This window comes from Osmerus mordax, chromosome 23 (assembly GCF_038355195.1).
Source record: "Osmerus mordax isolate fOsmMor3 chromosome 23, fOsmMor3.pri, whole genome shotgun sequence".
NCBI classification, from domain to species: Eukaryota; Metazoa; Chordata; class Actinopteri; order Osmeriformes; family Osmeridae; genus Osmerus; species Osmerus mordax.
The window spans coordinates 8,639,808-8,654,256 of NC_090072.1; the positions used below are offsets into that span (position 1 = coordinate 8,639,808).

At 42.2% G+C, this 14,449-nt stretch overlaps 2 protein-coding genes across 2 annotated transcripts; both read left to right on the plus strand.

Moving 5' to 3' along the window:
• The first annotated feature begins 657 nt into the window (after positions 1–657).
• ndufs2 (NADH:ubiquinone oxidoreductase core subunit S2) lies at positions 658–7,053 on the plus strand. Its single transcript, XM_067261364.1, has 13 exons — positions 658–774; positions 1,862–1,965; positions 2,158–2,348; positions 2,465–2,585; positions 3,064–3,251; positions 3,591–3,668; positions 3,778–3,863; positions 4,810–4,929; positions 5,502–5,631; positions 5,897–5,992; positions 6,118–6,201; positions 6,695–6,752; positions 6,838–7,053. Exons 1-13 carry the CDS (start codon positions 668–670, stop codon positions 6,873–6,875), a joined length of 1,401 nt encoding a protein of 466 aa, XP_067117465.1. The 5' UTR covers positions 658–667; the 3' UTR covers positions 6,876–7,053.
• Positions 7,054–7,562: 509 nt separating this feature from the next.
• On the plus strand, positions 7,563–14,216 carry LOC136967635 (high affinity immunoglobulin epsilon receptor subunit gamma-like). The gene is made up of 5 exons (XM_067261490.1): positions 7,563–7,718; positions 11,856–11,947; positions 12,336–12,368; positions 12,701–12,721; positions 13,057–14,216. The coding sequence occupies exons 1-5, from the start codon at positions 7,658–7,660 to the stop codon at positions 13,120–13,122; spliced, it is 273 nt and encodes a 90-aa protein (XP_067117591.1). The 5' UTR covers positions 7,563–7,657; the 3' UTR covers positions 13,123–14,216.
• Positions 14,217–14,449: the final 233 nt, after the last annotated feature.

Genomic DNA, 14,449 nt, shown 5'->3' on the forward strand with positions numbered 1-14,449 from the left:
GCAAACCGATTTCACTTTCCGAAGTCCGATAGGCTAGGATGTTTGTCAGGGCTACATGTTCTGGATCAGGGGGAACAGACGCTCGCCTGGAGGGCGAAAAAAGAACTAAGGAGGTCAAGTACGCTGTGCTTGGAAAGAGCATACATTTAAATCGTAAGACTTTTTATGTTTAATTTAACGGGCTAGAGTAAACAATGGAGGCACACAAACTTCACTAGACTCATGAAGGTTGTATCATGAATGCAGTTTCAGTATGTATCCCAATTCAATTATTCAAAATTAACGAATAGACGCCTAAGATTTAGGTCGAGTGTAGACCCGTGGGTCCACGGGTCTGCACTCCATTCACAAGCCATATACAACAGTGAACTCTAGCGGCTGCTGAGGTGACTGCACACATATGGTCGAAAACCCACAAAGAAGCGAGAACTGGTAAGGAGGTGGATAGGGCTCTATTTTCCTTCTTTAGGGAGACTGGTTTGAGGGTGAGGATTTTGGTGTTTTCTCGTTGTTTACATGGTTTTATTTGATTTATTTGAGATACTGTAGGCCGCCGGCCTCACACTCCCGAACAGTAGGCGGCGGTGATGCAACTCTGGTTGCAATCTACCATAACATCGAAGAAGAAGAAGACCTTACGTCATTGGACAGCTCTAGCCAAGCCAACATGGCGGGCACAATGTTGAGGTCGCTCACTAAACTAGGACGTCCTTCAACAAAATTGATATTAAATAGTAATTTGGTCAGCCCTGGTTGCACCGTCTTGCAGAACAGGTGAGATACTCTTATAACGAAATGGGACAACATGTTTCATCAGTCGTTGACATGGTCTACCCTCGGTTATACAATCTGTTGTCCAGCTCATATAACGAAGCTAGCTTTTTACTAGCAACTAGCACGGCATTAAACTAAAGCGGACCAAACCAGCTAACCTGTCCACCAACATGCTAAACCTAACTAGCGATCGATTTAAGCAAATATATTGAGAAAGTACTGAATATCAGAATTATGTTCCTGACTTGTCTATGTCCTTTCTTTTACATGGAGACATACTATTGTATCTGTTCTATTTTACGTTTTCTATTAGCTAGCTAGCTCTACCTGTATGTAGGATTACGTTACCGGTCATTTAAAAAGTGTTAGGCTACTTATAGCGTAACAATACTTGCTGCGGGGCAATATTTTGACAGCATATGAACCAGAAGCAGATTGCAGTCAGTTGATAAGTGGGACGGTGCTCTTAGGTTTTTTATGATGTATTGCTAGAACACATAGGCTACAAACGTTTGTATTCCAGCCAGGTAGCCAAGCTCGTAGATATTATGTCACTAAGTATACTAGTTAGCTAAAGTGCCCGACATGCAGTGAGTGTGAATGTATACACAACTTGACGCCAGTGCACTTGTCGGACGGGACATCTTGCATTGAGGTCAAAACCACTGTTAGCCTTTCAGCTAGAATATAATGACGTGCCCTTTAACTATGAAAGGAAGACATTTGTATGTGGTCCTGTAGCTAGAAAGCATCTACGGCATCAGTAGCTGTTATCCCTAAACTCTCGGCCATTTTTGGCTATAAAAAGAAACGTTTCAGGAACTCGACGTCCAAACGTCTGTGCTCGTCCCTTTTGTCGAGTAATGAGTGCATCTTATTATAGTAATATCCTTTACATAGTTCTTGGGCCATTTACATTTAGTCATTTTGGGCCAGTTTGTAATGCTGATCTGAAATTGCACCCTTCACCAGTTGTTTAGAAGAAAGCTCTTCCTGCCCTTGTCGTACTGTCCAACTGCTGCCTAGTCTTTCAAGAAACAGAATATTTTATTTTGTAACGTGGGTACTTCCTTGTCTTTTGTTTTAGGCAGAAGCAATGGCAGCCAGATGTAGAGTGGACAGAGCAGTATGCTGGAGCCGTCATGTACCCTTCTGCCATCACCGCAAAATGGACCCCCCCGCCATGGAATGGTATTACCCCATTCTTCCTGTGTAGTAGGCATTTCTGTATTTGGGACTGGTTTGGCAGAGTTAACATTCTTAGCTCAGCTTAACGTAGAATAGATACGTTCTATTCTCCCCATCTTAATGTCAAAATCAGCCAGTCTAATGTTGGGTTATCCACGACTCAGCGTCACTATACACGTCCTGCCTCATCCTTAGACATCGACCCCCCCATGGAGAAGGAGGTGTCCAACCTGACCATCAACTTCGGCCCCCAGCACCCCGCGGCCCACGGCGTGCTGCGTCTGGTGCTGGAGCTCAGTGGGGAGTCTGTGAAGAAGTGTGACCCCCATGTGGGCTTGCTGCACCGCGGCACCGAAAAGCTCATCGAGTACAAGACCTACCTGCAGGTAGGGATGGACTTGTCTGTCTTCAGCGGTTCTACGTAAAAAAAACAACAACAAAAAAAACACCTTTGAATCCCTTCAAACCTTGAAACCTGTGCTTTTGGTGTCGTTGGTTTTAGGCATTGCCGTATTTTGACCGGCTGGACTACGTGTCCATGATGTGTAACGAGCAGGCCTACTCCCTGGCCGTGGAGAAGCTGCTAAACATCCAGGCCCCGCTTCGAGCACAGTGGATCAGAGGTGAGGGTCGCCTCATGAGGCCGTACTGGGAAAGTTGTGCCACTCTAGCAGAAACACCTGTTGTTATAGCTCTAACATGATTTCAACATCAAAGAGCCTAGTCCAGGGGCGCCCTGTCCTGAGCCTAGTCCAGGTGGCTCACCGGACTAATGCGTGCACCATTTTAGGACAAGGCCTCGCGGCAGCCTGGGTTGGAATCCGGCACTTCACTGCATGTCATCCCCTCTCTCTGTCCTCACTTCCTGTTCTCTCCACAAACACACTGTCTCAGTCATAAATAATAATAAACAGGGTACTGCCATAAAAAAAAATATCTTGGAAAAAAATACGAAAAAAGGCTGTTTTTTTGCCAGGATAGAGGAAATGGTTTTACTTTGACCTACTCCTTCCCGGACACTAGAAGGCAGCAGATAGCCACAGTTGATATCGTGACATTTCCTACTGACGCGCTCACTGTCTTTCCCTGCGCGTCGCACAGTTCTGTTCGGGGAACTGACCCGAATCCTGAACCACATCATGGCCATAACCACACACGCACTGGACATCGGAGCCATGACGCCCTTCTTCTGGCTTTTCGAAGAGAGGGAGAAGATGTTTGAGTTCTACGAGCGCGTGTCGGGGGCCAGAATGCACGCAGCCTACGTCAGGCCAGGTGGAGTCCATCAGGTAGGCTGGAGGGACAAGATGCGTATTTACCCAGGGTCTCTTTGGAACTTCTAATCCAGTGGTGCTCAAACCTGGTCCTCAGGGACCCCCTGTCCTGCACGTTTTAGAGGTTTCCCTCTTCCAACACACCCGATTCAAATGAATGAATTCATTATCTAGCTCTGCAGAAGCCTGGTGACGACCTATTCATTTAAGTCAGGTGTGACTAAAACATGCAGGACAGGAGGTCCCTGAGGACCTGTGTTCAATAGGTATTTCAACTGCTAGGCTCATAAGCTCAGTTAGCGAAGCTGCCAAGATGGTGGCCGTCGAGCTAATGGAAATATCTCTGTCACCTAGGACATGCCTCTGGGTTTGATGGACGACATTTACGAGTGGTGCAAGAACTTTTCAATCCGGATCGACGAAGTGGAAGAGGTATTTAGTGCACGCACTCACAGCGTGCGTGCGATACTGTGACTTTGTGTTCGGATGAGAGCTGCGAGAACCTAGATGTGTAACGTTGTCCCATCGGTTTCCTGCGCAGATGCTGACAAACAACCGCATCTGGAAGAACCGTACTGTGGACATCGGGATTGTGACTGCAGAGGAGGCACTCAACTATGGCTTCAGGTAGAGGGGGTGAACCACACACACACCACACACGGTTGGTGTCTCTCTCCCTCTCTCCCACCTCTCTCTCTCTCGCTCTCTCCCGCTCTCTCTCATGCTCTCTATGCTAGCTGTATATATCATTTCACTGGGTCTTGCAGCTGTTTGATTTACTGAAATTATTATGAAATTTTATGTTCTACTAGCCATTTGCCTACTTTAGCAAGTCACTGTATTTCCAAGACCTGAGATGACACAGTAAATAATTCCTCTTTCAATTCCTCTTTCAATAAGCCCCCGTTCCAGTGTTGAGCATTAAATCAGCTGCATGGTCTGTAGAGATCTTGGGACAAAGCCACTTTTTTTAATCTAAAAATGGGCTATACGCCGCTTCGAAATATAAGCTGTACAACCACAAGAAAACTGTAAAATCGGGGTACAAGCCACGGTTTTATTTCTGAAAAATACGGTACTCACACACACTTACTCACACACACTTACTCACTCACTAAAAAAGTGAGTGAGTAAAAGGGAGAGCCGGTTTGGTGGGATAAATACACTAGATGTTGACCTCACACCTCTGATTCCAGAAACCCCCGCGTGCTATCTAAAATGACACACGGGGCGGCGTTAGATTAGCGATTTGTTGATTTGCGGGAAAAAGTCCTTCTCTGTCTATGCAGCTCTCTCGTTTTTTTCCTCTCTGTGTACGTGTAACGAGGGCGATCAGAAGCCATATCTCCCACGGGCGAACACTGTCAGCTAAAAGGGCAGCGTCGTTATGTCAGTGTGTAAGTTGTCGTCTGAAGGTCTCTGGGAGGCTGGCGCTACGACCCAGTCCTTCAACTGCCTGCCAACCCTTTGCTAGGCGACCATGCTCTTGTTTTTTCTCTTTTTATATCTCTGCCACACATCTTGTGTAGCTGGTTTTGAACCCCTCCCCCCCATCTCCCCATCTCTCTTACAGTGGCGTGATGCTGAGGGGTTCTGGTATCAAGTGGGACCTGAGGAAGTCCCAGCCCTACGACAAGTATGACGAAGTGGAGTTTGATGTCCCGATCGGCACCAATGGAGACTGCTACGACAGGTAAGGAGCGCACACACATGTGGCAAGGTTGCCATATACCCCTTTCCTGAACGCCCCCCTTTCCAGTTGTCCTGTTTTTTTGTTGTTGTTTTTTTCACCCCATTTTGATAAAGCTCCTTGGTCAAGGAGGACAACCTTCAGTTATCACAGTGTATGACCTCTCCCTCCCATCCCCTCTTCCACTTTCTCTCTCCCCTGTTCCTCCCTATTTCTTCTCTCTCTCTCGCTCTTTCTCCTCTCTCTCTCTCTTTCCCCTCTCAACCTACTTCCTCTCTCTCTACCTCCCTATTTCCCCTCTCGACCTATTTCCCCCCTCTCTCTCTACCTCCCTATTTCCCCTTTCTCTCTCTATCCCCTTTCTCTCTCTCTCTTTCCCCTTTATCTCTTTCCCCTTTCTCTCTCTCTTTCCCCTCTCTCTTTCCCCTCTCTCTCTCTCTCTCTCTCTCTCTCTTTCCCCTTTCTCTGTCTCTCTCCCCTTTCTCTCTCTCTCTATTTCCCCTTTCTCTCTCTCTCTATTTCCCCTTTCTCTTTCTCTCTTCCCCTTTTCCTCCCCATTTCCCCCTCTCCTCCAGGTACTTATGTCGGGTGGAGGAGATGAGACAGAGCCTGAGGATCATGCTGGAGGCTCTCAACAAGATGCCAGCCGGGGAGATCAAGGTGGACGACGCCAAGGTGGCTCCGCCCAAGAGGTCTGAGATGAAGGTGGGACTGCCAGGGCAAGGAGGCCTCCATTAAAGGAGCAGTTCACCCAATTTCTGTGTTGTAACTAACCTGTCGTTTTCTTTATAAAGTGTTATTGGAGTCTTTGCTGGAACTGTTTTTCCACTTCAAATAAAGTTTAATGTATATACAAATAGTATAAGAACAAATTGTGCAAAAAAAAATATATTATATAGTAAATCTTAAGGTGAATTGTTAATGTATGTCTACAGTGACTAATGTAACATTGTTTGTTTCATCTTTTCAGATGTCCATGGAGTCACTGATCCATCACTTCAAGCTGTACACAGAGGGCTACCAGGTACCGCCAGGGGCCACTTACACAGCTGTGGAAGCCCCCAAGGTGAGACACACACACACCTAAGATATTAAAGCCTATTCTTGAATAGGCTCAGATATTCTTGAAATTATCTAATATTTTTTAGCTGTACACAGTTGATCCAAAATGTGTGTGTATGTGTGTTCCAGGGAGAGTTTGGTGTGTATCTGGTATCAGACGGCTCCAGCCGACCTTACCGCTGCAAGATCAAAGCCCCAGGATTCGCCCACTTGGTATGGCAGTCACTGTGAATTATTCAATGCCCACCATGAATTATTCATGAACTTAAATACCTTTTCCTCAAGGCTACTTTGAGTTCATTAAGAACATTTGACTAAGTTGAATAAGTCCATTGGTAATTTTCACGAAACCTCCTTGTGTTAAAGGTGGAATGTAGTACTCTAATAATTGTTTTTGTAATTATTATTATTTTTAGCACATCACACTCGATATTTACATTACCTCAGTTATTTAGTTTCAATAGTTTCAGTGTAAAGACACTTCTGTCCTCCATCTTAGAACCATTTTGCTAAGAGTCTCACACTAGAATATGATGCACAAATGACCAGTAAGTCTGCTAGCAAATAACCACACTGTGCAGACAATTACACACAATGTTAAGACCTTGCAGCAAAGAATATGTGATGCACAACATAATGCACAACAACATTCCCAGAAAAACACAAAAAGAGAAGCCTCGAAATGAATGCTATTTTTGTTTTCTAGGCTGGTCTAGATAAAATGGCCAAAGGACACATGCTCGCTGATGTTGTGGCCATCATTGGTGAGAAAATGTTCAATCTATCATCACTTTAAAAAAAAAATTGCGGGTCAATGTGGGTTTGACGGTGGTATTTTCATCTTAACAGGCACGCAGGACATTGTGTTTGGAGAAGTCGACCGTTGAAACTTTGAAGAAGTCGGCTCCACAAATGTACATGGTGTCCCCTTCTTACTGTACCTTTCTGTCTCTGTATCAGGCTGTCATCCGCTCACTGCAGCATTAGTGATGCCCTGACAGACAACTCCACTCGTAACCACCGCTGTATAATGACTGATAACCTAATAAATATTTTATGACCGAATCACGACTACCTGGCCTCTGTTTTAGCATTGATGAAGATACTGTGGTATGAAGAGAGGTGAATGAGGGAAATGACGGCCTAGTTGAAAGAGTAGAGTAGTATTTGATTTGATTTGAACAAGCACAAGATAAACTATACAAAAATAACAAGACGCAATATAAATTTAACCGTATCCTTTGGCATGCCTAGTAGGTGTAAAACATGTCAAAGATGTATACCTGTCGCCGTCCATAAAGTGTCTGCAAAGAATGTGCACGTTAAAGTTAACCCCTTTGAAGGTTTTCCAGGAAAGGGACAACATTGTTCAAACAGTTGTCAAACTTAGAATGGCACAACGCGGTATTACGCAACCTCAACCCTTCTGAGTGTTAATCCTTCCTTCAATGCGCTGTGGCAAGAGGGAGTGGTCTGATCTAAGAAAATGGACTCATCTCGACCACAACTTCCCCCCTATGTCTGTGTATCTGTGTATGTGTTCACTTCTGTCATCAGTTTCCCAGCCATCGTACTCCGTCAGCCTCCTGGCTCACTGAGCTGTCAAACGTTTTGGTAAAAAGTTGACAGGTACGGTATTTCAGCAAAGTGATTCACTGCCACTGTATCAATGATGGGGAGAGCCTGGCTTATCTCAGCCTTTCCACTCTGGATGAATTTGGGCAGTGCTGGTGAGTAGACTATGAGCGTATGTTCATGGTTTTGGTTAGAATATGGTTATATTATAATGATTGATTTTTTTTGCAATGATTGGATCTTTGGAGGTAAATGATGTAGATGGTGATCATGAGAATGTTAATGTTTTTGTAGTTGGGTAAGGAATACGAAAGAATGTTCAATAAGTGGTGGGGTTTACGTCACAAACAATTTTAAGGAACTCCAATGCATCAAACTAAATTGTTTGTACTGTAACTACACAAAGTAGTTACTGTCTAATAATTGTCGTTTTTTCCATTTAATAATCTTAACTTCTGTGTTCTCAAATGTTTTGGGCATTTTATCCACATTCTCAGTCAGTGTTCATATAACAGTATTGCTTGTCATGTACCTCCTATTTCTCTTGAAATGGACACTTCCTGTTTCCTGTTCACACTAAACCATTCTCTTTCATAGTCTAGGTAAAGAGACCATATAGTTCAGCATATAGTTTGAAAATCTGCATCCATTGAAAATGTCCAAAATATCAGCATTTTACAGTTTTTCACAACTGCTAAGACACATTTCCTGAAACTTTCACCCAAAACTGCTCAAAATCAAACAACACTTTGAAACAGCCCATCAATAAAATAAACTTTGCAGAGCAGTCTTTAGACACTACATCAAATGTAATTATTTATAGTTGTTATATTTATATAATTATATATTTAATATAATAATATAAGATATAATTATATACAGTTAGGTCCATAAGTATTTGGACATTGACACAATTTTCATCATTTTGGCTCTGTATACCACCACAATGGATTTGAAATGAAACAATCAAGATGTGCTTTAAGTGCAGACTTTCAGCTTTAATTTCAGGGTATTTGCATCCAAATCAGGTGAACGGTGTAGGAATTACAATACATTTTATATGTGGCCCCCCCCTTTTTAAGGGACAAAAAGTAATTGGACAATTGGCTGCTCAGCTGTTCCATGGCCAGGTGTATGTTATTCTCTCATAAAGGGAGTTCGTTATTTCATTGACAAGGAGCAGATAAAAGGTCTAGATTTCATTTCAAGTATGGTATTTGTGTTTGGAATCTGTTGCTGTCAACTCTCAATATGAAGTCCAAAGAGCTGTCACCATCAGTGAAGCAAGCCATCGTTAGGCTGAAAAATCAAAACAAACCTATCAGAGAGATAGCAAAAACATTAGGTGTGGCCAAATCAACTGTTTGGTACATTCTTAAAAAGAAAGAACGCACTGGTGAGCTCAGCAACACCAAAAGACCCGGAAGACCACGGAAAACAACTGTGGTGGATGACAGAAGAATTCTTTCCCTGGTGAAGAAAAACCCCTTCAGAACAGTTGGCCAGATCAAGAACACTCTCCAGGAGGTAGGCGTATCTGTGTCAAAGTCAACAATTAAGAGAAGACTTCACCAGAGTAAATACAGAGGGTTCACCACAAGATGTAAACCATTGGTGAGTCTCAAAAACAGGAAGACCAGATTAGAGTTTGCCAAAAAACATCTAAAAGAGCCTGTACAGTTCTGGAACAACATCCTATGGACAGATGAGACCAAGATCAACTTGTACCAGAATGATGGGAAGAGAAGAGTATGGAGAAGGGAAGGAACTGCTCATGATCCAAAGCATACCACCTCATCAGTGAAGCATGGTGGAGTTAGTGTTATGGCGTGGGCATGTATGGCTGCCAATGGAACTGGTTCCCTTGTATTTATCGATGATGTGACTGCTGACAAAAGCAGTAGGATGAATTCTGAAGTGTTTCGGGCAATATTATCTGCTCGGATTCAGCCAAATGCTTCAGAACTCATAGGACGGCGCTTCACAGTGCAGATGGACAATGACCCGAAGCATACTGCGAAAGCAACCAAAGCGTTTTTTAAGGCAAAGAAGTGGAATGTTTTGCAATGGCCAAGTCAATCACCTGACCTAAATCCAATTGAGCATGCATTTCACTTGCTAAAGACAAAACTGAAGGGAAAATGCCCCAAGGACAAGCAGGAACTGAAGACAGTTGCAGTAATGGCCTGGCAGAGCATCACCAGAGACGAAACCCAGCGTCTGGTGATGTCTATGGGTTCCAGACTTCAGGCTGTCATTGACTGCAAAGGATTTGCAACCAAGTATTAAAAGTGACAATTAGATTTATGATTATGTTAGTTTGTCCAATTATTATTGGTCCCTTAAAAAGGGGGGGGCCACATATAAAATGTGTTGTAATTCCTACACCGTTCACCTGATTTGGATGTAAATACCCTGAAATTAAATCTGAAAGTCTGTACTTAAAGCACATCTTGATTGTTTCATTTCAAATCCATTGTGGTGGTATACAGAGCCAAAATGATCAATTGTGTCCAAATACTTATGGACCTAACTGTAGATAATTAGGTATGTATTTATAATATAAATACATTTAGTACACAGCGTCACGGGCATGTAGTTACAGATTCGTTTTTAGTTTTTTTTTATAGTAAATGCATTTTGCAACAAAAATATTGTTATCACAACTAACAGTGAATTGTAAAGACATTGTACACTGTAAGGACAGTGGTGAAAGTAATACCGTTTTGAATGTCTGTATATTCAGCGTTTGTAGTAAGTCATAAGAACAAAAATAATTGAAAAGCCCATTACAATACACCCAAACATATTGTGCAACTGCAAAATCAAAGTCAAGTGAGAAATCCATTCTGCCTCAGCATCAAGTCTTTGTGCTGGGTCTGGCCAGAGGACTTTGTCCACAGCACAGGCAATATTGTAAATGGGCAACTGAACCTTGCTTCATCTACAAAAAAATATTCATGGAGCATTCTCATGGAATCCAATTCAAACATTATCTATAAATAAAAAAATTATAAGTAGTTTAATAAGTAATACAGAAAGACAGACTTCTGTAGTGGTGTATTTGTATGCCCTCATGATGACATAAACTACAATTTAGTGGAGCTTACAGTAATAGTACAGGCTGTTAGCATTAAATTATACTGTAAGCATTAGAGCTAAAAGTGTACTGTTACAGTACTTAAACATACTGATATCGTAGATCTTTGACCCTTTCGGAGTTGTGCTCAAAGGGTACGTCATGTGTCCTCTCTTCTCTGTATCAACATTGTCAGCCTCAATACCAAGGCAGTCCTTCGAAATGTACACTGTGCTCGACAACTCTTAGTAGTAATAGTGACCACTGTGTTGTAGTGACTTTTGCTGGCCATGTTTACCTTTTTGCATCACAAGTGCATCACCGTGCAAACTTTGTTTTAGTGAGGGACAATGTTTTTTGTTTGTTGCTAAAATAGTAGATGTGATCTGCAAATGATGTTTAACTACATGAACTTGTGACAGAGTGATTCGACAAATGGGTTTAGACCATTGGATATTTGGTTCAGAGAATGGGGTTTAGTGTTTTTGCAATTGTATAAAACTGTAACAGTTCTAATGGAAATTTATGGACACGATTACAGTATAATAATCAGCATTCTATTTCAGTAATTTTTTTATTAAACCAAAGAATGATAAACTATGCCTACAAATTGACACGTTATATTTCTGAACATAAACTTGGGATATAATATGGTTTGAAGCTGTATTAATGATAAGTTTGTTATCAAAGAGTTTATTTTAGACTTTTTTCCCAAACACATATTTTTGCTAAAGAAGCAGAATCAGGATTACTAAGCAACACAGTGTGTGTGAAATGTAATTTGCAGAAATATGCTTCTCACTACATACAGACACGAGTTAGCAAGAGAAAGATTTCCTTTAATGATGCACAATACTGGCACACATGTACTGGATAGTTATGTACATCAAATGTACTGCCGTACGTATAATGTTAGAAGAACATCGGATGTCTGTAAGATAAATACAAAAATAGCTTTTTCTATTTAGCTCAGCACATACTCAACCAGAAAGAGGAAACCAGAAGACATGATAAACATTTTGTAGATAACAACCACATGACCAATATTCTCCGTCTTTTACGCAGGCGTGCAAACATCTTTGGTCCACATAACAGCCAGTAAACAGTAGAAAGTGGTCGTTATAAGTTGTTGATGATTTATAAAACATCTGAATGTGATATTAGCATTTGAGTGACCAAATAATAGAGACGTTTATTTTCCTTCGTTTTCCAGCCGCCCTCGTGGAACCTGAAATCTGTTACGTCCTGGATGGCATCCTGTTTCTGTACGGCATCATCCTCACGGCCCTCTACTGCAGACTCAGGGTAAGGCCTCTCATCCTCATCCATACGTCTCCTCCGTCTACTTCCCGCCAGTCTTTCAATGCTCCCCAGGTGTGGATGACACCAATATAGAGATATAACTCAGTTTATGCTGCCCCTTAAATAAACTTCAGTTATATGCTTGCGATGTGATTGACACCTATCAGAGTTTTGTGGCCCTGTGTCCCAAGTTGTGAGATTCCACCATCACACCTAAACAGACCCAACAACTCCTACACAGCTGTTAGCTTATGATCATATTCAACAGGGTAAAGCCAAGTCAAAATCATGTTAAATGAACATGTTAAATGTACACACTTGATGATTACATAGACGCTGAACAGCAACGTTGCGGTGGTCACTTTTTAAACACGTTCTTTCTTACCAACAGATGAATGCAATGAAGCAGCAGCCAACGGCACCGGTAAGAACACATTTTACACGTCACTATACATCATGCACGCACACATCCACAAAGTCACACTTCTATAGCTTATCTTTCTCACTCCGTTTTTCGGCAATGAAACTCAGAACCCAGAAAATAATATTTCCGTGTTGTCATCACAATGATGAATCTCATCTGAAGCAATAGTTCCATTGCGTTACCTATTTCTGCTGTATCTGACAGAAAAGAGGTAGTGTATCTGGTGCATGACAGAAGTGTATTGTATTGCTTATTTTATGAACGTGTTGAGCATTTAAAGTGTATGTTGAATGTGTTTGTCTGACCAAGAGTACTTTTGTCCCCCATCACAGAAACAAGAGAGCATCTACATTGTAAGTCCTTTATGGATGATGAGGAGGAGGACGTCGAAGAAGAAGAAAAAGTAGGGGAGGCAATGAGGAGGAGATCATCTAAATTTCTCTCACTGTCCCCTCCCTCGTCTCTCTCCCCCTCCCTCCTTGATCTCTTCTCCCCCTCACTCCTTTCTCTCCCCTCCCTCCTCTCTCTCTCTCTCTCTCTCTCTCTCTCTCTCCCTCTTCTCTCTCCCTCCCTCCTCTCTCCCTCATCATCGCTCCTCTCCCTCTCCCTTACTCCTCTCTCTCTCTCTTGCTCTCTTTCTCTCTCTCTCCCTCCCTCCGCACGATCTCTCTCTCTCTTCCTCTTTCAGGAATTAGACCCCCGTGCCCAGCAGGACACCTATGAGGAAATTGGTCAAAGGAAAGGACTGCATTAGTGGAGAAGGAACATGGATGAAAGGTGTTAATCTTGGATGTCTTTACGTCATTATTTACTACTTTTTTTGTTGTTGCATTTTTCTTCTTCTATTTGCCATGTCTTATGCTGTGAAGACTACATTTTGTAAACCAATTTGTATTTTTTTTACCCTTGTAAGCGATAGAGACAAAATGCTCATATTTGTTCAAATATATCATGACACAAGTGTGAAAAAGAGAAGTTGAGCAGAGTGGAAGTTTCAATGTTGTTTCCTTAGAGTATGATAAACTGATCTGCTTCCTTCTGCTCATTTTCAAAATGATTCTAACATACATATAAAACAATGAGGTAGCTGTCTGTGGTGTGTCCTCTCTTCACACAATTAGGTGCTTCCACTTATGAGGTTGACTTTTAGGTCCTGGTACCATGGCAATTAGCCCTAGCCTCCGACCAGCCTCTGTCCGACTCATTTCCTGTATGGAGCCACACAATTGTTTTTGTCTCTGTGTGTGTAGGCAATGTGTATTCTTTGTGTGTATGTGTGGTAATTTGTTCCTCTGTGTTTTTGGTGTGTCAGTCCCTCGTAAATTGGTTTGTGTGACTGCATATGTGTGAGGGTGATACATATATATATTTTTTTAAGGGATGATTATATAGATGACAGTAGCACCTGTAAGTGAAGAGTGGTAGTGTGAGAGAGAGTGGTAAATCCTACTATGTCCAATACTTTCCACAATTTGGTGAGCGGTAGCCTACAATTCTTCCTTAGTCGAGAAGTTGGGCTCTCACGCATAGACACATTAAGTACAATATAATAACATAATACAAAATGCGTACAGAAGTCCAGACCCAACTTAACAAAAATTATGAACGTAGCATTGTGTGTCAATGTAGCGCTGAGTTTTTAAATGTTGTAGGCTATAGCTACTCTGTAGCTACTCTGATTGGTCTCATCCACCTCTAACCAAATGTGCCTGGGGCTGTTGTAACTGTTTCATAAAATAAATGCTTTTTAACACGGCATAAAGTGATCCAGTGTTGTTCAAAACAAAATTGGCATGTCTCTATGGCTATTCCAAGTATCCTCAAATCAATTAAAACTTTCTGAAACTATCTTTTTAACTGTGTTTTATACTTTTTAGTTAGTTTTACTTTGTGATTCAATCGAACGCATGACGAGTTTCCACCTGCGACATTCCACCTCACATTTGACTGTAGAGCTGTGTTTTGTGCATGTAAGAACGAGAAAATAACTGTCGTGGTGTATTGGCCAAACTGGAATGGCGAGTAAGTAAGTGTGCGTGCGTGTGTGCGGATCTGCTAGTGAGAGAGGAAAAAAGGGAGAG

Excerpts from the sequence above, each read along its gene's own strand:
- ndufs2 (XM_067261364.1), top strand. The coding sequence starts at position 668 with ATGGCGGGCACAATGTTGAGGTCGCTCACTAAACTAGGACGTCCTTCA. Across the intron at positions 3,252-3,590 it reads GGCCAGGTGGAGTCCATCAG|GACATGCCTCTGGGTTTGAT; the intron begins GTAGGCTGGAGG and ends TCTGTCACCTAG. Across the intron at positions 3,669-3,777 it reads GGATCGACGAAGTGGAAGAG|ATGCTGACAAACAACCGCAT; the intron begins GTATTTAGTGCA and ends TTTCCTGCGCAG.
- LOC136967635 (XM_067261490.1), top strand. The coding sequence starts at position 7,658 with ATGATGGGGAGAGCCTGGCTTATCTCAGCCTTTCCACTCTGGATGAAT. Across the intron at positions 12,369-12,700 it reads AGCAGCAGCCAACGGCACCG|AAACAAGAGAGCATCTACAT; the intron begins GTAAGAACACAT and ends CCCCCATCACAG. Across the intron at positions 12,722-13,056 it reads AACAAGAGAGCATCTACATT|GAATTAGACCCCCGTGCCCA; the intron begins GTAAGTCCTTTA and ends TTCCTCTTTCAG.